Here is a 23973-nt window from a genome sequence, read left to right as displayed (position 1 = left end):
TTTTATATCAGTTCCAATCATTACAGATTACTGTTTATGCAAACTACATGTAAAGGGCATAGACTAAAAGGGATTTTTGTTGTTATTTTATTGAGTTTTTTAAAATAAAATTTAACATTACTGAAAATTGTATTTTCTCAAAATACAACTATGTCAGGGGGTCTGGGAGTACAAAATCATATTTTCTGCAAAGCTTTTATTTGATTAAAATCAGATCTCAATTCCATATAGGACAGTGGTAATATGATTTAAATTGCGCCATGTTATGGCATGTATGTCAACATCTTGAAAGTACATTTACTCATGTCATCAGCATGATCAAACTTTCATCAAGCAAACTATTTTTTTTCGACAAGCCCGATGGGCATCTCACTTGGAATACAGGACAAGCCTGAACTAAAATTAGAGGGGCCCTGGGCGTCGGGCTATCAGATTTTTTGAGCACTAGATCCAAAAATAAATGACAGATATAGGGACATACCATAAGCTTTTATGGCCAGATGGCTTAAAATCACTAACAATATCCCACAAAATCATGATTTTTCATAACCCTGTCGAGGTAGTTCAGAATCTGCAATTTTAATAAATGATTTGTAAAGATTCTGCAAAGCCTGAAATGGCTGGTGTGCCTAAGAAATAAGTATTGAAGAGAGAGGAAAAACTGAGCATTTCTTTACAATTAAGAAAGAAACTACAATCACTGAATAATGTCACAAATATCCACATGGATAAGTTTTGTATGAAATCATTTTCAAACAGACTGAGTGCACCTTCTGAAACTAACCTTGTTAAATATGACAATATCCTGTCAGCCCAAAATAGCAGCTTGTGACCAATCCTTACCAAAAGACTCTGTTGAAGAAGAAAGGAAAATTATCAATAATATAGTGATAAACTCAATTACTATATCAATATGCATGTACAAACAGAATAACAGAAATATTTGTTGGGATAAAATTGTGTAGTTTGGGAATAAAATTACAATTTTGTCAACAAACAAAATTCTTGGGGTCAATAACAATTATTCATCAAAGTATCAATGTAAATTTAATTCTGCTGATATTTTTTGTCAATGACACCCTGCCATGAATTTTAATTCTCGGATCTCCATATCTCTGATTTTACAGTAAGTATTACTGTTACAAGTACAAAATAACTACATTTCCAAGGTAAAATGATTAAAGCAACATTAATCTTAATTATATTCAGTTTCCAACTCCAGTTAGATCTCCTCCCACATTAATAGGTTTTGTACATTTTTAGGTCAGTACTATGTAACGTTTTAAATTTTAGGTACACACAACTTTCAAGATTGAATTACGTTTTTCTTGACACACCTCAATGTCAGTAATTCAAAAAAGAGTGAAACACTGATTATCCAGACCCATCAGATAAAGATTTCATTGGATAATCAGTCTTCAAACTTTGCTCAAAAGTAGAACTGTGAACAGAAATAAGTGGATCAAATGAATCTGGTAACAGACAAATGTCTGCAAGTTTAACAGCCATTTTACCATAATTGAGTCTCTTGATTATATCAATCTTATCAATAAATAATAAAAAATAATATTTGTACTTAACATCTATCAGAGATTTAATTGGACAATCCATCATGCAGTGATAATGCAGGTGTGATAGATGGCCATTTTATGTTTGGTCTTGTAAACAGGACTGTCAAAAGGATCTGATCAAGGCAAACTCAGCTGGCAAGCATTCTATTCGCATGTGATGGTAGCTAATTAGCGTTTAGTACCTCCTAATTGCTTATCAACAGTTAATTACACTAACTTACAATACCTTGCATTAGACCATAGGAATCATACTTGATTATTTTAGGATTTCTATCTCCAATTACAGACTGTCACAGTGGCATTCACTTAGTGACAACTGAGTGTAAAAATAAACTTTTTCTGTCTATTTCACCTCTCTCATAATTACATTCACTTTTTACTTCAAAAATAAAGTTCATTTACCCAGAATGCCATTATAATTATAACTGCATGAGATTACATTAAAATGTGTTCATATCCTACTTCTTCTATGTTGTCATAATGATCAGAAAATTAATTTCATTTACAGATACATGTACAAGTTAATAAGTACAAATTTTCCAGCACATCGTAATGGCCAACTAAGTGAATAATCAGGATAAACGATGTCTGCATAATTTATATTTTGCTGTGCACTGCTACTTGTATTCATTTCATTTTTTATGGACTCCATCCCGGAAATTCATGTCTAATGCAATGATGATGTAGTAGACAGATTCTGAAGGAAGATAATCGTCATGATAAAATCCATTTTGAAAGGATATGATATTATTGTTTTGTCAAAAAGTTTTCTTGATACTAATATTAAATTTAGTGACCTAGTGGGTTCAAGGTTTTCACATGAATCCAAATGCAGAACTATACCTGAGAGAGGAACAAATTCATGAGGCATTTTTGTATATGTTAAAAAAGAAATGTATCACTATATAAAAACAAAATAGATTGCTGGAAATGATGTATTATGATTGCTTTGCATAAAAGCCTTTCCTATATGGATACTGATTGTCTTTCTTGTCTCCATACATCTCAACAAAGAAATAAATGATATACAGGAAAGAATCCAATCATGATGGTGCACCACTATTTGAGCATAAACTTGTCGATGTGTTAATCTCTTTATATTAAATCAGGTCTATGTATACAAAATTAAAACCTTATGTTATAATATGTTCTTTTGGTACCCATGAAGCTGATCATTATTAATTTGTACACTAATAAATATTTTCAATTGTTAAAATTAATGCAAGTGGATGTAGTGGCATGCATAAAAGAACTTATCTGGATATCATTTTTAGAATATCTACACAGAAACAAGCCAGGGTACTAAGAACGTTTTGTTTAACTTATTGTATGAAAATGAATGTCTGCAAAACAAAAGCTATTCTATTTAGAAGAGGAGGATGTATTAAGAATAATGTAATTTGTAATGATAAGACTGATTTTACAATTATACTACCTTCTCTTCATGTTAAATGGTCACAAACACAAAAATTGTCAGCTGAAGAAGTTATTAGAATAAAAGAAATCATATTACAGACTACATAATTATTATGTGAAATAATATTACTTACTATATAAGTGGGGTAAATGATACTACTACTGGCTACATAAGCGGCAACAAGAAATAATATTACTGTATATACAAGTATTGACAAGATATACTAAGAAAGAAGAAAGATATTATGTGTGGAGTCTTCAGGATGGCATTTATGAAACAGAAGATGACTTGCAGAATGTTCAGCTTATAAAGATTTAAGAATAAAAATGGTTATTTATTTCATAATGTACATGAATTTCACAAACATATTCATAGCAATGGCACAGGAGCATACAGAACTATATATATTATTTTCAAGCCATTTTAATAACAAACAATTCTAACATGTAATACTGTGTCTGTGTGCGTAATTAATGTCATTATAACTTAATACATTTAACAATGCCAGAGTGTAGTTCCATGTAATTTTAATACATTTGTTTTGTATTAAATGTAGGGGTCCATGGATTCCTTCTATTCTTAATCAACATTTGTTTCTGTTCATGTTATCTATATCATACGAAAAACTATTGATATCAATGAAAAGTTAACCTATATACAAAGGAACAGAAGATCATTGTAATTTGATTGCACATTTCACTATCTTGGCGGTTAGTTTTAGACACATGTGATTAAGTGAGGGCAGATGTGATTAGGAGGAGACAGATGTGATTAAGATTGATAAGTGTAATTAAGGACAGATGTGATTAAGGACAGATGTGATTACGAGGGGACAGATGTGATTGGGAGGAGACAGATGTGATTAATAGGGACAAACATCATTAAAAGGGACAGAGATATCTATGTTATGAGTGTAACTTAAATTTACTGCCTATCAAGACACAAAGCAAATGAAAGGATTTATATATAACAAAAGTGTTTTACTAGCTTTCCCCTTCTAGATCCTTTTTTTATGGATTTGAAATAGTATCATTCAAAACTGATTGCGAAGTCTCTGTACCTTTGGCAATAGGCAAATTTGCCCATACTTGACTGTTGATGATGATGAAGAAGAATCAGATGAGATGTAGCTTAGCTTGGGTCTCTTTATATCGTTCTAATATACTGAAAGACACTGAACGAGACATTTCCTCACAATGACAATTTGTTAATGATACATTGACAGACATTCTGAACCAGACATTTCCTCACAATGACAATCTGCTAATGATATATTTGACAGATATTGTGAACCAGAAATTTCCTCACAATGGTAACTTGTTAAAGATACACTTACAGCAGCATGTTCATTGTAAAGCTCAGGTAGGTTGGTTCGGTATGGCAGAATACTGTCAGTGGTTAGAAGAACAGTTAGACGATTCTCTAACTTCTCCCCACATATCTTTTCTTTCTCACTTTGCAAATCCCAACCTGTTTCCAACCATTCGTAAGTCAATTTCTTCTCTTCTACTCGCCACAAAATGGCAACCTGTTAAAATGAAAAGGGTTTTTGTTCTTATTTAACATAAATTCATTGCTGACCTTGCTTGAGATACTGAGAAGGAGGAGAAGGAAGAGGAAATGGATGACACTAAGGGAGATATGATAAGCATGAGGTCAGCTAGATAAGAATTGTTTTTTCACTAATCTCATAGAACATGTTGGTTGAGTTGAGACTCCAACTCATGTGGACATTGGTGAGATGTGTGAGTGATCACCTTATACCAGTCAGTCATCTGAGGCCTATCACGATAATGTTTTCAAGGGCTAAATACACAAACATGATTAAATGCAACAAGTTACAGCTAATTCATGCCAACCAGACATACTATGCATACACACAGGATGGTTTGTATGATCAACAATGACAAAGAATCAATATGAGGGTATAAAGACTCAAAACTGCTTCTTTAAATTAAAATGTTACTGATTGGTTTGGTACTTTATGGCACAACAACACAAGTAGGTTATTTAATGCTGAGGCAATTAGAGTAAAGTACTATGCCCAAGGACACACCACAGTAGCTGACCCAGGATGGTCAACCAGTGCCTTTTTGACTTTGAGTCAAGCATGCTAACCACTGAATTAGTGCAAAAGTTCTGTTAACAATGTGTTATTTAAAAGCAAATAATAAAGTTAAAACTTTATCATCATTAGTAGTAAAGTAACATGTGATGTGTGCTACAACCAATTTGTGTACACTTTGGTCTTCTCCATGAGATGTCACATCAATGTCAAATTAATAATATACTAAGAAAAGATCTAACATAAAAATCCTAATAACCAGTCTTCTTAAGTAGAAATGTGTAAATATATTTAATTGGAATCGGTAGTCCCTGCATCACTGACAGCTACATACATGCTAGTTTGCAGATTTACCAATATGGTAAACATTTATAGGCAGCAAAACAAAACCAAGCCATTTAGAAGTGTAAACATTGCAGCCTAAGTAAATAATTTTATCATTAATTTATTTCATAAGTAATTGCAAATTCATGAGCTTCAAGGATGATACCTATTGCTGATTTATAAATTGCAAAGAAAAAAGTGATGACTAGACATAAAATACCTTGAGTGGAGCTGTATCATTCTCCTGCATTTTCTCCTTCATGAGTGCTAACACAAATTCTTTCTGTGTATCTTCATAAATGTAGCTAAACTTGATGCGTTCATGGCCAGCCAACTTCGATTTCTGGGAATACTTCCTGAATGATTCTCTGTACAGATCATGTTCCTTTTTCTTCTTTGTGACAAGCACCACACAAAGCCTTAAATAAATAAACATTCCACTGATATAGGATATAATTTAATGTTTAATCTTAAATATTATGGCACAAGATATTTACAGAAGATTTTCTGCATCAAATATATTTAAGCAATCAAAATTCCAGGAACTGATGTGCTGTGCTTTTTATCAGAAGCAATAGAGCTTCTGTTCTAGAGCTACACAAAGGCAACTTAAAAATGGATAACTGCTAACTGGCCATAAGAACTGAAATATTTCAAGGTCATTGTTCCAAATAGATTTCAGCCATTCAGCTGTTGTCTTGACATTCTTGGCTTATTAATAGATTGCAATAAAATGGATTGCGTGAAAGTTGATGGAAATCTGCTGAAACCCATAAAATACTAATTTCAAATGCAACACTGGTCTTGCAAAAACTAATATCAAACTTACAGAAATATCTACTTGCCTCTGCCCTTTGGCATGACAAGAAGTCCTTGAGGCCAGTATTATAACAAGTTTTTTGGTGAAAACCCTATATCAATATAACTAACTATTCAGGAGAAGTTGCTATAGTGAGATTTTCAAGATGGCTATCATTGGAACCATACTGGATGACAGAGTGGCACCAATTTTTTTTAGTACCAATGTCATACAAAGTATTTTTGGAGAAAACCCCCAGGTAAATATCACTTCCCATTTAGGACAGCAATAAAAAGATTTTCAAGATGACTGCCATACAAAATTTTCAAGATGGTTGGGATGTCAGATTGGCAACATTTTCATTTAGCACCAACTGGGTACCATAGGAAGTCTTCTGGAGAAGGCTCATGTCAATATGACCACCCACTGACAATGGCAGCCATACTGAAGGTCAGATCAACACAAGTGTCATTTAGGTCCAATTATACATCATACAAAGTCCGTTTCCCATTATGATATGACCATCTGCACAGGAAAAGTAGGGATAACAAAGTTCTGATATCGCCACTATGTTGCAGCCTAAATGAATCTGAACAGTACCATATTTGCTTATGACCAACTGGACCTTGGAATGAATGTATATGTGTCAAGCTGCATAGTTTGGTTCAGTCTGGATTAGCATTGTACAGCAGAGACACACAGTCAACAAGTTTCTTTAGTGCTAAGTTAATTCAAGAATGAATGCCTTTCCCAAGCATGCAGTAGCTGACCTGGGCTGATCCAACAGTAAATTCAAACCTGCACACATTATCACATGATCAGGAAGCTAACCAAGAAGACATTGTGGTTCCCTGTAAAATTTCATGAAATACCTTCCAGTAGTTTAGGAAGAGAAAAGAACACAAACTTGTGGTAGCAGTTGGATGGAATGGAAAAGTGGCTAATGGATGATGGCCAAAAGGTCATCTGAGAAACTCTTGTGGATCATGACCTTTGACATGACCCCCTGTGACTGACCAGAAAAGTCATTGACAAAAACAATGTATAACATTCTGTTCTACAATAATGTAGAGAATGCACGGTAATGTGCTTATACAACCTCAATATTTTCAAATCATTGTTCATAAATTTTGCTTCAGAAACTATTATCATTTTCACTGATTTACTGGGTGGGAGTAACAGGCTTTGAGCAACAAGACTGCAAGCATTTTTCATGCATTGGTAATCACTTGGATCAACGAGTACACAAGAGGCCTTATGTGAAAAGAATGCACTCCAGTGTCCTAGGGTGCATATTGCCAACTTACTTTTAGCATGAACAGTATACACTATGAGCCCATGTTATGTTTAGTAGTAAGACCTGTATGTAATCACTAATAAGCCATACTTGATTTTGGATAATACTGACCTTGACCCCCCTTTAACCATACCAGCGATGTGTCCCTTTCCTGCCCAACAGGCAAAACATTTGTGAAATTTGTTCAAAGGTAATGGTACTGAGAACATAGTTCCTGTTTGGGTCATTGTAACCTTGACTTTAAATCTGTCAAATCCAAAATCTGTAGTATATTTCCTTTCTGTGTTGGCGAGCCATCTTCAAATGGGGTCGAGACTAGAAGTCAAATGTTTGTTCTTTGAAGTGCTAACTATTAGTCACAGGAACTCAACTTTAAAGGTACAAATTGCATAATCATTGCAAAAGAATGCAGTTTGATATCAAATGTTTGGCAGTGTTTGGCGGAGTTTTCTCACACAAATTACACATATACAAAATTATTTGTTGCATTTTATCAAAGTACATAATAATAACTGTGATACAGAGTTGTTAGAATCATGTAGAAACTGCAATTTCCAACGAATTACCCAGTTCATCTCAATTTATATGAACATAAGCTACTTGATATTTTCTTATACATGTATTCATTTTACTACATAGTCCTTACAAATATACTGAAAAATATTGCAGCAAAAGGTAGTTTGAGACCCCAAAACAGCTCTTAACATCTTTACACCTTTCCTACCATTATGTTTTGTGTAATTAAAGTTCATTTACAGCAACCTTTTCCATTGCTTCTTTTTATGTCACATCAATCTTGGCCTTGAACCTTTGATCCTAAAGTCACTAAGTATTTTTGTTGCCCAACAGTCAAGCAATCAACAAAGCATGGTCAATGTATGTGGTCTAGAACTATATTTGCTGAGTGGAAAGTATTGTGTTTTTATATGACTTACCATGACCTCAACCACTGACCTTTTAAATCCAAAATCTTGAAGGTTTTTCTCCATGTCAAGCACAAAGTTTGGTTAACGCAGGTGTTCTGGAACTAAAGTTATTGTGCAAAACTCATTCTTCTTCTGTTTCAACTCAAATTTGGCAGATTTATTTTGTATTCCAAGTGCATCCTCAAAGTTTGGAAAGTTATGTGATATAAACTTAAAGCTGTTTTTAGTTAGGTTGGTTTTAATATCCCTATTAATATATTATTGGCCATGTAATGTAGAGGAAATGTGAATTAAGTGCATATCCCCGGATCACAACAAGGATGTCCAGGAAAACTCAACTCAAATCTATGGGTTATGAGTTTGACACTACCAAGACAGTTACCATGGTTCCCTCAAAAGTTATTGTTCTCAAAATTACACCTATTGTGCAGAACCTTTTTTCTTTTGTTAAAGTGACATTAACCTTTGTCATTTTGACATCAAAATCATCTGGCTTCTTACTTGCTACAGCTGGAAGCTGTCCATAGTGTTTGATTCAGGTATGTGATCTATACTGTAAGTTATTGTACAGAAAACATTTTAATCTTTCATGCAAAAAAAACTTCAACACTGTGGAGGTGTGTTAAAAATGATGCCTATCATAGGAAACACCTACTTCTATTTAGAAGGAAAGAATAAAGAAACAATAATCAGAGTGAAAAGAACTGAATACTACTGGGTACCAATTTTTATGTTTTACTTTATTGCTACACACCATAAATTGACAGACCCAAAAAACAATTATCCATCTGCAAAGATAACAGAAACATTTTACCATCTGATGGTATACCAAGAAAAAGATTTTCAGTACCAACAATAAAGGTGTCAATGGGTGCCAGGGTACTTGAGAACCCGCCCATTCATAATTACCCAGGTGATAAAATTAGCTATAGGGTACCCATTTAGTTCATATAAAAAACCAACCAAAACAAAACAACATGTTTCCAAGTTCAGATCAAACATTACATTTGGGAACATCAGGAGCAAAGGAGACACAAAATAATGAGTATATCTCGAAACTTTTGTCAGGTGACAGATCCACTGTAGACCTCAGTCTACTGATCTTTTATTTTCGATGTGACATTGATCCATCATAGACTTCCATCTACTGATCTTTTATTTTTGACATGTGCAACCATTTGGTTAAGTACATCAAACAGTTTCCTTATTTTCTATTTATAATAACTATACATGACAAGTTTCCAAGAAAACAGATGGCTTCTTGAATTTAAAAACATGTCACAGATCACTATACTTTGATATACACTTAAACTGCAGACAAGTCTATATTAAAAAATAATGTGCCAAATATTAAGTCAAACAGGCTTTATTGATCTTACTCTTGGATATTTTTTTTACTGCAAATTGTTAGGAGTGGAATTTTGTTAACTGAAAAAACATGTTGCACCAGGACAAATCAATAGCACTTTAAAAATTTTGAAAAAGCACTGCTACAGTGGTATAATAGAGTATTCAGAATTTGTGGACATGACATTACGACCTTTAAACGTTTCAGTGAAAGTTAAACATGACATGTGATGTAGACTAGTTAAAAGTGAATGTTGTGTATAAATAATTTATCATTTTGTTTTGCAACTGTATTTGTGTACCAATCCACATGGATTTAGACAATTTGTGACAAAGAATTTTAAGTAAATGCAGATCCAGGTAAGTAGCAAAAATAAATGTACGGTTTTCTTACGGTTTTCTGTAATTATGGAAAGTAAAATATAAATTACTCTTTTTATACTCAGATTGTGCTTTTTTGCCACTCAAATTAGCAAACTTCATGGGGGGTTGGAATGTATGAACTTAAACAAAGCAGTTCAGGTTCACATTTAATATAATTTCCATTTGATTGAGTACCCAGGTAAATGATCATTAGGAGTCACGGGTATCCTGATGCCGTTTCCTAAAATTTTAACATCTGAAGTCACTTATTGCAGCCATTAAAATTGATACTTGTAAAAAATAAATGAATTCACGTCAAGTGAAAGCTTACTTTCTCTTTTTGACCTTGTTCTCTTCAGGACATAGTTCATCAAAGTACCTCTGGGAGGACAAGCGAGGCAGCATGAGGTACTTGTTTGCCTCCAATACCTCATCTATTGTAGTCCTAGGCAGCCGTTGCATCTGTGTGGGAAACAAAATACCTGATTTTACAAACTCTAAAATTAAACATGGATTTAATGAAATGCCCATTTTGACATGGACATATCCACTGCCTGTACCAGTTGTATATTATGAGCACGGCCTTTTCTTTGTTTCAAAGTTATGTATTTGTTAAAGTGTAACATACAGTAAGCCCTTGTTATACACCTCAATATGACCTGGTACCTGATGAATCACAGGTATGGTAAACAATCCCATTATAACGCACTTCAATATAACAAAGCATCAGTTGTATATTATGAGCACGGCCTTTTCTTTGTTTCAAAGTTATGTATTTGTTAAAGTGTAACATACAGTGAGCCCTTGTTATACACCTCAATATGACCTGGTACCCGATGAATCACAGGTATGGTAAACAATCCCATTATAACGCACTTCAATATAACATAGCATCTGATATAACACAACTATGGTCATGGATTCCACTATAAAACACCTCAATTTAACATTGGTATGGTCATCAATTCCACTATAAAACAACTCAGTAAAACATGGTGCCTGATATGAAACAAGTATGGCCATGGTATTGGACACTCTGCTTACCTCATTATGACAGCATCGGAGACTGCTTATCTCATTATGACATGGTATTGGATACTGCTTAGAGTATCATGACAGGGTAATGTTGGATTTAATGCCATTTATCGGCACAATATAGGCTATACATGGCGGCCAGTATAAATGGTGGAGGAAGAACCCAGGAACACCCTGGGAAGAACCAACGACCCATGAGAAGCTACTGGCAAGCTTTCTGACATATCCACACTGGCCGAATCCTAGACTCGAACCCACGCAGACAGAGGTGAGATGGCAGTGATCCATAACGGTGAGCGCTTTAGACCACTCTGCCACTCGGGGGCCCCAAGACAGGGTATTTGATACTGCTTATAGAATCATGACAGGGTATTGGATACTGCTTATAGTATTATGACAGGGTATTGGATACTGCTTATAGTATCAAGACATGGTATTGGATACTGCTTATAGTATTATGACAGGGTATTGGATACTGCTTATAGTATCATGACAGGGTAATGTTGGGTTTAACGCCATTTATCAGCACAATATAGGCTATACATGACGGCCAGTACAAATGGTGGAGGAAGAACCCAGGAACACCCTGGGAAGAACCAACGACCCATGAGAAGCTACTGGCAAGCTTTCTGACATATCCACACTGGCCGAATCCTAGACTTGAACCCACGCAGACAGAGGTGAGATGGCAGTGATCCATAACGGTGAGCGCTTTAGACCACTCTGCCACTCGGGGGTCCCATGACAGGGTATTTGATACTGCTTATAGAATCATGACAGGGTATTGGATACTGCTTATAGTATTATGACAGGGTATTTGATACTGCTTATAGAATCATGACAGGGTATTGGATACTGCTTATAGTATTATGACAGGGTATTGGATACTGCTTATAGTATTATGACAGGGTATTGGATACTGCTTATAGTATCATGACATGGTATTGGATACTGCTTATAGTATCATGACCGGGTATAGGATAATGCTTATCTTATTATGACATGGTGTTGTTGTTGTTATAGGGTTTAACACCATATTTCAGAACAAGATAGGTTATACATGGCAGCCAGTATAAATGGCAGAGGAAGAACCCGAGAAAACCCCAGAAAGAACCACCTCACCCATGAGAAGCTACTGGTAAGCTTTCTCACGTACCCGCATTGGCCGAGCCCGAGACTTGAACCCATGCAGACAGAGGTGAGATGGCAGTGATCGGTAATGGTGAGCACTTTAGACCACTCGGGGTCCTGACATGGTATTGGACTCTGCTTATCTCAATACGACAATGTGCAAGATACTGATTATCTCATTACGAAACAGGAAGGACACTTTGCTTGTCTCTATGATGGGACAGGATACATTATTTATATCTATGACAGGGGCCTGGAAACTCTCTTTTTAAATCTGACTGAATATTCTACTCGTATCTTTATGATAGGGGACTGGACACTGTCTCTTTAGGAACTTGGACTGAATATTCTACTTGTATTTTTATGACTGGGGACTAGACACTGTCTCTTTGTGAAATCGGACTGAATATTCTACAGGATACATCGTTTCTCTGTGAAATCAGACTGAATATTCTGCTTGTCTATTTATGACAGGACTGGACACAATGTTTGTCTCTTTACAACAGGGACTGGACACACCACTTATCTCTTTATGATATGGGATTGGACATTATGCTTCTATTTATGATTGTTGACTGGACATTTGATTTTGTCTCATTATGATATGAGGCAGGACATTCAGCCTGTCTCTTTACAACAGGTAACTGGTCAGACCAGTCTACCAAACCTTAAGGTTCAATTTAAATTTTGTTGGGACTGAATCACTGTGTCTTGTTAACTTGAATTAACCAGATTCCTTGGTTGCAACCCTTTTCTTATTGTTCATTTAACACAATGGGAAATTCATTAACGGTGGATGACATTCCTTTTCCTTGAACTAAACACTCATGCCTCCTAAACACCTGTAAGGTTTTGTTTCTTTTGCAAACTCTTCTGTTGGTCTAATATTAGTTACACAATGTTCTAGCAGGGTCAGTGGGGATTACTGACCTATCTGATCATATATCAGCCTGAAATGAGGAGGAAGCAATGATTTTATTTTAAACTACTGTCAGAAAAACATTAGTACAAGAAAAATGACAAATATTAGCAGCATTTAACAATTTTATATGTGCTTGTGATTCTGAGCCTAGGGACTAAAAATATTTGAGTCCAAACACAGACATATACTATTTTATATGGGAGTGCATTTGTTCTTGTATACTGGTATACTGTGGTATCGACCCTGCTGTAAGTGTACTGTGACACACTGTCAGTAAATTAGTTTTTGCAATATTTCCAACAGTAGACAAATTTCTACTTAGGTTTTCATTAGTGTCATTTTAACTTTTTGTCTTTTTCTGTGTCTATTGTTTCAAAGCCCCAAAGAAGATTTCTGAAAGATGTGTCTAGCAGGAAAACGATTACAACAGAATGCTGTACACTGCTGGAAAATGTTTTAACATAATGTCATATGCTGAAGGAAATTGGTATAACATGTCATATGCTGCCTGTTGCATGGCAAGGATCCAAAATGGCAGACGTAGAGCTGAAAGTCTTGCATCAGCTGGTTCCAAAGAAAAAAAACAACACCAGATCACTTTTCTTGTAGCTTATATTTGCCAAGAAGACGGACAATAATTGACAACCTTGCCTGTCAGGAATGTAACCTTAGGTGAAGTTTGCAGCTGGGTTGACGAACCTTAGTAGAATAGACCCTTTTGTTAATCCTACTGACAGGATGGGGGCTTGGAGGTTGGGGGTGGGTGGGGGTGGGACATATAGATTATTGGGATTTTGCCACATTGTAAATGGCATCTTTACACTTATTCCCTAGGCTTTCACAGTGTGTGTGTGTGTGTGTGCAGGTTTGCACATGTACAACTTTATAGGGCCTAATGGTACAACTTCACAATCATGGCTATACTCTACTTAGCAAAAGATAATTAGCTAAATCGCCAAGTTAAACATCTTGCCAAAATTCCCAGGAAGATAAAACCCTAATGACAAAGCAGAGATTTTGCAAAAGCTATGACCTGAAGGGTTTTTAAAAATGCTAAAAAGGGTAACATCTTTAAAATACATTGTTGGACTTTCTGTATAAACTGAAATCTCTTAGAAAGTCCTTTCTCAGGATGCATTCCAAAGCAAACATTTTACTTCAAATAATCACCATTTACCACATGCACAAGGTAAATGGGTCAATAATAACTTAATACTTACATTAATACTTTATACTCATACTACTATTTGATACTTACATTAATACTTTATACTTGCACTAACACTTGATACTTCCACCAATACCTGATACGCTAATACTTGATACTTACACTAATGCTTGATACTTACACTAATACTTGATACTTACACTAATACTTGATACTTACACTAATGCTTGATACTAACACTAATACTTGATACTCACACTAATACTTGATACTCACACTAATGCTTGATACTTACACTAATACTTGATACTTACACTAATGCTTGATACTTACATTAATACTTGATACTTACACTAATACTTGATACTTACACTAATGCTTGATACTTACATTAATACTTGATACTTACACTAATACTTGATACTTACACTAATACTTGATACTTACACTAATACTTAATACTCACACATATACTTGATACTTACACATACTTAATACTTACACATATACTTGATACTTACACTAATACTTGATACTTACACTAATACTTGATACTTACACTAATACTTGATACTTACACATATACTTGATACTTACACTAATACTTGATACTTACACTAATGCTTGATACTTACACTAATGCTTGATACTTACATTAATACTTAATACTTACACATATACTTGATACTTACATTAATACTTGATACTTACACATATACTTGATACTTACACATATACTTGATACTTACACTAATACTTGATACTCACACTAATACTTGATACTTACACATACTTGATACTCACACATATACTTAATACTTACACATATACTTGATACTTACACTAATACTTGATACTCACACTAATGCTTGATACTTACACTAATACTTGATACTTACACATATACTTGATACTTACACTAATACTTGATACTTACACTAATACTTGATACTTACACATATACTTGATACTTACACTAATACTTGATACTTACACTAATGCTTGATACTTACACATATACTTGATACTTACACTAATACTTGATACTTACACATATACTTGATACTTACACATATACTTGATACTTACACATATACTTGATACTTACACTAATACTTGATACTCACACTAATGCTTGATACTTACACTAATGCTTGATACTTACATTAATACTTGATACTTACACTAATACTTGATACTTACATTAATACTTGATACTTACACTAATACTTGATACTTACACTAATACTTGATACTTACACATATACTTGATACTTACACATATACTTGATACTTACACTAATGCTTGATACTTACACTACTGCTTGATACTTACATTAATACTTAATACTTACACTAATACTTGATACTTACACTAATACTTGATACTTACACATATACTTGATACTTACACTAATACTTAATACTTACACTAATACTTGATACTTACACTAATGCTTGATACTTACACTAATACTTGATACTTACACTAATACTTACACATATACTTAATACTTACACATATACTTGATACTTACACATATACTTGATACTTACACTAATACTTGATACTTACACTAATGCTTGATACTTACACTAATACTTGATACTTACACATATACTTGATACTTACACTAATACTTAATACTTACACTAATACTTGATACTTACACTAATACTTGATACTTACACTAATACTTAATACTTACACATATACTTGATACTTACACATATACTTGATACTTACACTAATACTTAATACTTACACTAATACTTGATACTTACACTAATACTTGATACTTGCACTAATACTTGATACTTACACATACTTGATACTTACACATATACTTGATACTTACACTAATACTTGATACTTACACTAATGCTTGATACTTACACATATACTTGATACTTACACTAATACTTGATACTTACACATATACTTGATACTTACACATATACTTGATACTTACACTAATACTTGATACTCACACTAATGCTTGATACTTACACTAATGCTTGATACTTACATTAATACTTGATACTTACACTAATACTTGATACTTACATTAATACTTGATACTTACACTAATACTTGATACTTACACTAATACTTGATACTTACACATATACTTGATACTTACACATATACTTGATACTTACACTAATGCTTGATACTTACACTAATGCTTGATACTTACATTAATACTTAATACTTACACTAATACTTGATACTTACACTAATACTTGATACTTACACATATACTTGATACTTACACTAATACTTAATACTTACACTAATACTTGATACTTACACTAATACTTGATACTTACACTAATGCTTGATACTTACATTAATACTTAATACTTACACTAATACTTGATACTTACACTAATACTTGATACTTACACTAACACTTAATACTTACACTAATACTTGATACTTACACTAATACTTGATACTTACACTAATACTTGATACTTACACATATACTTGATACTTACACATATACTTGATACTTACACTAATACTTAATACTTACACTAATACTTGATACTTACACTAATACTTGATACTTACACTAATACTTAATACTTACACTAATACTTAATACTGACACATATACTTAATACTTACACATATACTTGATACTTACACATATACTTGATACTTACACTAATACTTAATACTTACACTAATACTTAATACTTACACATATACTTAATACTTACACATATACTTGATACTTACACATATACTTGATACTTACACTAATACTAGCCACTGGAGTATCTGTTTCCTCACTGAATAGTAGAAGAGTTTCCCGGTTATTGTTGATATTGTACTTCTCTTTTAACATTCTTGTTTCTAGGTCCATGGTACAGACATAAGCAAAGGCTATGTTATCCTGGTAGTAGAAGGCAGGGGCCAAAAACCGGGTCCCTGGGTCTTGTTTGGGGCCAAAGAAGATGGCCCTTACACGATTGTCTATAAAACCATTTAAAAATCCCTGGTAAGTCTCATCTTTTACCTATGAAGAGATGCAGAAGACTTTTAAACTTGGACTCAAGAGTTATATGTACAAAGTTCAATTAATATTTTTTGATAAGCAAGGGTTCAAAACAAGACTGTTTCTTGCAATTGCTAAGTTCCTGACTTGCATCCAAGATTTTTAGCAATGAATGACTTTAGCATCACCATGTCTTACATTTTTCTCAAAAAGTGGTGAGACAAAAAAGGGCCATATTTTTTTTATACAAGATATATCAATCAAGTAAATAGTCATAAAATATCACAATCATATTTTATACAGGATACATCAATAATGCAAATATCCATGAATATCACTCTAATTTTCCAGTAAGAGATTTCAAAATTTCAGGATCAAGAAGAGAACTGTATGCATTACACAATACACCATCTTAACCAGGTTAGAGAATTAATTGGGTGGCATAATGTGTGTGTGTGCTTGTGTGTATGTGTGCTTGTGTGTATGTGTGTGTGTGTGCTTGTGTGTATGTGTGTGTGTGTGCTTGTGTGTATGTGTGCTTGTGTGTATGTGTGTGCACAAACTAGACTGAATGGAGAATGAATGCAAACTGAATGCAAACTAGGTGGAATGGAGAATGAATGCAAACAGAAAGATAGAAAAGCAAATAGAAAATGCAGAATGAGCACAAATACAAAGTACTGAATGCAGAGTAATAATGATCCATGAAAACATAATTAAACATAAATGAATTTCATAAACAGATGTGAAAATTGATTATTTCCATGGTCAAAATCCCTTTCTCATAATAACCTATTACAGATTCTTTACACTGGCAAACATTTTTCCAAACATTACAAGCCATGACTGTTCTTGGGACAGACAGAATGACATGGACTTGCATTAATGTGTATGTGGCATACAGACAGACATGAATATGTGTGTGGCATACAGACAGACATGAATATGTGTGTGGCATACAGACAGACATGAATATGTGTATGGCATACAGACAGACATGAATATGTATATGTGGCATGCAGACATGAAAGTGTGTATGGCATACAGACTGGCATGGCTATTTGTATGTGGCATAAAGAATGACATGAATATGTGTATGTGGCATAAAGAATGACATGAACATGTGTTATGTGGCATACAGACAGACATGAATATGTGTATGGTATACAGACAGACATGAATATGTGTATGTGGGATACAGACTGGCATGAATATGTGTATGGCATATAGACATGAATATGTGTATGGCATACAGTTGTTGTTGTTGTTGTTGTTGTAGGGTTTAACGCCATTTTTCAGCACATGATAGGCTATACATGGCGGCCAGTATTAATGGTGGAGGAAGAACCCGGAAAAACCCGGAAAGAACCACCGACCCACGAGAAGCTACCGGCAAGCTTTCTCACATATCCACATTAGCCGAATCCGAGACTCGAACTCAGGCAGACAGAGGTGAGATGGCAGTGATCCGTAACGGAGAGCGCTTTAGACCACTCGGCCACTCGGGGCCCCGTATGGCATACAGACTGGCATGGCTATTTGTATGTGGCATAAAGAATGACATGAATATGTGTATGTGGCATAAAGAATGACATGAATATGTGTATGTGGCTTACAGACAGACATGAATAAGACAGACATGAATATATGTATGTGGTGTACAGACACAAATATGTGTATGTGACATACAGACAAACATGACTATGTGTGTGACATACAGACTGGCATGAATATGTGAATGTGACATACAGACATAAATATGTGTGTGGCATACAGACAGACATGAATATGTGTGTGGCATACAGACTGGCATGAATATGTGAATGTGGCATACAGACTGACATGAATATTTGTATGTGGCATAAAGAATGACATGAATATGTGTATGTGGCATAAAGAATGACATGAATATGTGTATATGGCATACAGACAGACATGAATATGTGTGGCATACAGACTGGCATGAATATGTGTATGTGGCATACAGACCAGCATGACTAAGTGTACATGGCATATAGAATAGCATGAATATGTGTGAGCCATACAGACTGGCATGAATATGTGTATGTGGCATATAGACCAGAATGAATATGTGTATGTGACATAAAGAATGGCACGAATATGTGTATGTGGCATACAGACATGAATATGTGTATGTGACATAAAGAATGACATAAATATGTGTATGTGGCATAAAGAATGACATGAATATGTGTATATGGCATACAGACAGACATGAATATGTGTGGCATACAGACTGGCATGAATATGTGTATGTGACATATAGAATGGCATGAAAATGTGTATGTGGCATACAGACCAGCATGACTAAGTGTACATGGCATATAGAATAGCATGAATATGTGTGAGCCATACAGACTGGCATGAATATGTGTATGTGACATAAGAATGGCATGAATATGTGCAGGAGACATAAACAACACTATTAGTCTCAGTTGATCAGATTCTTATGCAACTTTCTATGATCTCCATCACAAAAGGTCTGGTAAAATGTTACATTGCTCTGTCATGATGAGATGATGCTTCAGTTAAGGTTTATATGCCTAGTTTGGTCATTACATTATGTATTTGTTTCAAATGACTTCCAATGTGCTTACTTTGGAACAAGTGGCCAAAACACACTGTGTAAGAACTATAATGGGCACATAAGCCTTAAAAATTTTAGAAGCAAAACTGCCAGAATTGGTCTTGATAATATTTTCCGCAATCATTTAATCCAAGATTATATTATAATCTTGTCTGGATATAAAAAAACATTACTTTGCAAACAGACACTGACACAGGAGGTATGTTTAAATCTACCAATGAAACGGTTCAGGTTTATGTGAAACAACATCACTTCATTATCACAACAATGTATTAAATCATCTCAACCACCAAACCAAGGAAATCACTTTTCCAATTTTCAGAAAACTTTGTAATGGGGTTACAAGATAATTTTTCTTTTTTTTTATCAGACTCATTTTGTGAAGATGTCATGGAGATCTTGATGAATTAGACTTCCAACCCTACATCCTCCATCTAAATATGGTTGGGGAACCAAATTATTTCTATGAAGATGCTACAATATTGTGTAGTAATGGAACCCTGATTGAGTGAGTGGAGAGTTTTACCTTGGAGAATGTAGTGGGTGAGAAGAGAGTCCTAGTGAAGTCTCGGAGTGTCTGTGTGTTAACTGAGCCTTTGAAGTAGGTGATTCTTCCTGCACTGACAGCCATTATTACAGGAACATTGGTAATACGGAGGTGACTTACCAGACCAGCTTCTCTTCCTGCATGGAAAGTGGCAGCACAAAGTCCTTAAAACAAATGAAAAAATGGTCACAATATACCAAACATGAGAAAACTCTAGCGAACCTAAAAATTTTAAACCACTGATAAGGAAGCTTTATACAGCCAGCCTCAACTATAACAAACTTCCATATAACATAGCCTTGTATATAAAACATATTTTTTATTGTAAAGAACTAATCCTTTTATAGTTATATAATTACACATTTTTTAAAGCCTTTGTAACAAACTGATTGAAATCATACTATGCGATGCAAAAAAATATAATTTGTAAGTTCACAACAGGAAGAAAGTACTTCTATATGTATTCGTTTGCTCTTCTTGTATGCTCTGGAAGTATTTATAATTAATTAGTTAAAATAGAGATCTTTTACATATTTCCTGAGATTTGTTATTATTTTAATAACTGTAATCATAAGAATTGAACATCATACATCATATTTTATGGGATTTACGAAGTCATGAAGCTTAAAAAATTGTATTATACGCTATCCTTGAACTTTCTTTGCTCTATTAGAATTATTTACACAATGTGTAACTGATCTTCAAGTTTCATGGCCTAATGAATCCTGTAAAATTTGAAGTTCAATTCTTTTTTAATATGTTAAATAAACAGCTGTCCGACTGTCTGGGACAAATGAACCTCAAGTTACCCAAGTGCCCTAACAGACTTGGTTATCTATCCAAATATTCAATTTCCAAAACAAACAAAAAACCCTATATTGAAATTCTGACATACTTTTGGGCAAGTGAATTTCAACACCAGCATGACAGGTCTAGAATTTAAAAAAATTCTTTGCAGCCAGAAGCACTAGAAGATTGAGAAATTGACTAGTCCTGCTGAATCTTCACTAGTCCTTCCCACAAAACATATCTAGATTAACATCAATGTTATTTCTCAAACATTATGATCCTTCCTAATTCAGAAATAAAAATCTTCCTTTAGGAAATCACCAAATGACTTGAAAAAATTCACAGCAAGTTCACAAGAAAAATAATGATTCTCCAGAAATTAACTCTAAATCAAGGTGACTAGTAGACATTTTATCAAGCTTTTTCATGCAGAAAAGAAAAACAAACAAATATGCATATTAAGTGAAAAAGACAGACCTAATTCACACTTGCCATTAGGTACTGTAACTCCACAAATGATTTATAGTGGTACCAGTTATGCTACAGTGAAAGGAGGGTGTAAAGATTTCTTATTATAACAAATGAATTGGGTTTTACAACAGATATAAATTTTAAAGCAAATTTTGAAGCTAATCTTTAAAAGAATAATGGTTAATCATAACAACTGTCGTAATAACCATGGCACTACAACAGTAGTTAGACAAGTTCATAAATCTGATACAGTCTTTAAGTCCGAGTTTCCTCTGACCTCTCCTACTCCAAAATTGCATTGTAAGCATAGACGCGCTGCTTACTACTCAGCCTGCCAACTTAGATAGCCTTATACACTGAGATTTATTTGGCCGAGAACACATCAACATTGATTTTGTCAGCATCACATGACTAACGTGTTAACATGTGCTCTCTGTGTCATGAATATGGTTTTTCCACATTGCAACAACGACAGGTTTAGATTAGTTATTCTCAGAATAAATATGTTGAAACTTGTGTATTTAATTTAAAAAAGAAACGATTTATAGGTCTTGTTTTGAAATATGATTAGTAAAATCCTCATTTGTTCTTACACTCAAGGGGAGCAATTCAATCTTAAGGATTTATGCAATAAACTTAGTGAAAATCAACTCATTCAGATTAAAAAAAATTATGCATGATAGCATAAAAATTAACTGATTTGTGACAAACTAAGTTTTACTGGCCACTGGTTTATCAAAATTATGAAAACTACTTGTCCAACAGAAAATTAAATAGGCTAAGACAACCACTAATTGTGAGCACTGCACGAAGCGAAAAACTATCCAGTAATTTTACAAATCATAGTGAAGCCATTAAATGAGCTTTGATACTTTTGCTATGTGTGTGTGTGTTTGTGTAAAATTATGTCAAAATACCAAGACTAGACTTTACTTTAAAAAGTCTGCTATATACTTACACCAGATACATAGCACTGACTCATTATAACACACTCTTCATTATAACACACTACTCTTTATGATGGTGGGCTTGGTAAAGGTAATTTAAAGTATATGTATAATGTACCTCATAATAATGCCATCTCACTATAATGGTGGAGTGCTGTCCCATGCCTTTGCTAATGATTATAATCAGTTTAAAGTGCCAATTTCATTGTTGGTCCAAAAGTTTATTTCCCAAATAATGTGAACACTTATTGCCAAGATTTTCCAGAACTCATTTTGTCCAATTCATGGTAACTGAGAATTGTATGATTTGATAATCAATGAATGAGCAAACTGAATGTTTTCACTTACCAAGAAAAATGTTCTATGTGTGTGTGTGCGTTTTGGATTTTTAACAAAGCTTTAACAATTCTGGTCATATTGCTATGAGGTCAACATTGTGGCAGTTTATAGTGATGTCTAGCACTGGAGCATCATGCCAAAGACATATAACATCATGTCCAACCCAGTCATTATGCTGACACCAGGCTGACCAGTCCTAACACTAATCTTTAAATGCTGCACGACAAGCAAGGCAGCTGCTAGTACCACTTTTATAAATCTTCATTATGACTTGGCCGGGGTTAGAACCTGCAACCCCACCACATCTGAAGCAGATGCTCTAACCACTTATGCCATCGGAGCAGTTAAAATGATTCTCTAACCAATATGTTAAATTCATGGATTAAACTTGTATAATTGCATTCTTTTCAAAGCAAATCTTACCAACAGACTTGAGCTCCTGAAGGTATTTCTCAACATAGTTCTCGATTCTCATACAGTTGAAACAAAAGTCAGTATATGCATAAATTACACAGGGCTTCCTGTGGCTGTTGGGGAGAATAATGGTTTCATACTGCCTGAAAATAAAGACAGTGATTCATCAAGCAATGATTTTCTGCAAACTGTTACCTTTTTGTTAAATGGAAAACTATTTCTTTAATAAAGTAGAAAAACTTAATACTAGATTGGTGTTTGTAAAACACTTACTGCAGACCTAAACATCCAGAAACTTAAAAGTATAGTAAAAAATTTCAAATAAAAAACACAAAACCAATGGGATGAAAATCTATTTAAAATTATGTACAAATGAATTTAGACAAGCATACCGGATTTCATTAGTCTACCTCAAGAGTATTTTGTATGAAAATGTTTTGGTCCAAATACTCCGTGTCCAGTAAGTCAAATAAAGGCAACAA

At 34.1% G+C, this 23973-nt stretch overlaps 1 protein-coding gene across 1 annotated transcript in view; it reads right to left on the bottom strand.

Annotated features, from left to right (window-relative positions):
• Positions 1 to 23973, bottom strand: part of LOC149782293 (dnaJ homolog subfamily C member 16-like) — a 60521-nt gene that overhangs the window by 23894 nt on the left and 12654 nt on the right. The window contains exons 4-10 of the mRNA XM_089933678.1: positions 23501 to 23634; positions 20511 to 20695; positions 17137 to 17397; positions 10441 to 10571; positions 5598 to 5796; positions 4325 to 4516; positions 785 to 852 (exon numbers count right to left, since the gene is read on the bottom strand). Coding sequence (XP_089789804.1) covers positions 785 to 852; positions 4325 to 4516; positions 5598 to 5796; positions 10441 to 10571; positions 17137 to 17397; positions 20511 to 20695; positions 23501 to 23634 — 1170 coding nt within the window. The remainder of the gene's footprint in view (positions 1 to 784; positions 853 to 4324; positions 4517 to 5597; positions 5797 to 10440; positions 10572 to 17136; positions 17398 to 20510; positions 20696 to 23500; positions 23635 to 23973) is intronic.

This window comes from Sinohyriopsis cumingii, chromosome 15, assembly GCF_028554795.1.
Source record: "Sinohyriopsis cumingii isolate HCF-2022 chromosome 15, ASM2855479v2, whole genome shotgun sequence".
Classification (NCBI taxonomy): Eukaryota; Metazoa; Mollusca; class Bivalvia; order Unionida; family Unionidae; genus Sinohyriopsis; species Sinohyriopsis cumingii.
This window is presented reverse-complemented; position numbering and strand designations above follow the sequence as displayed.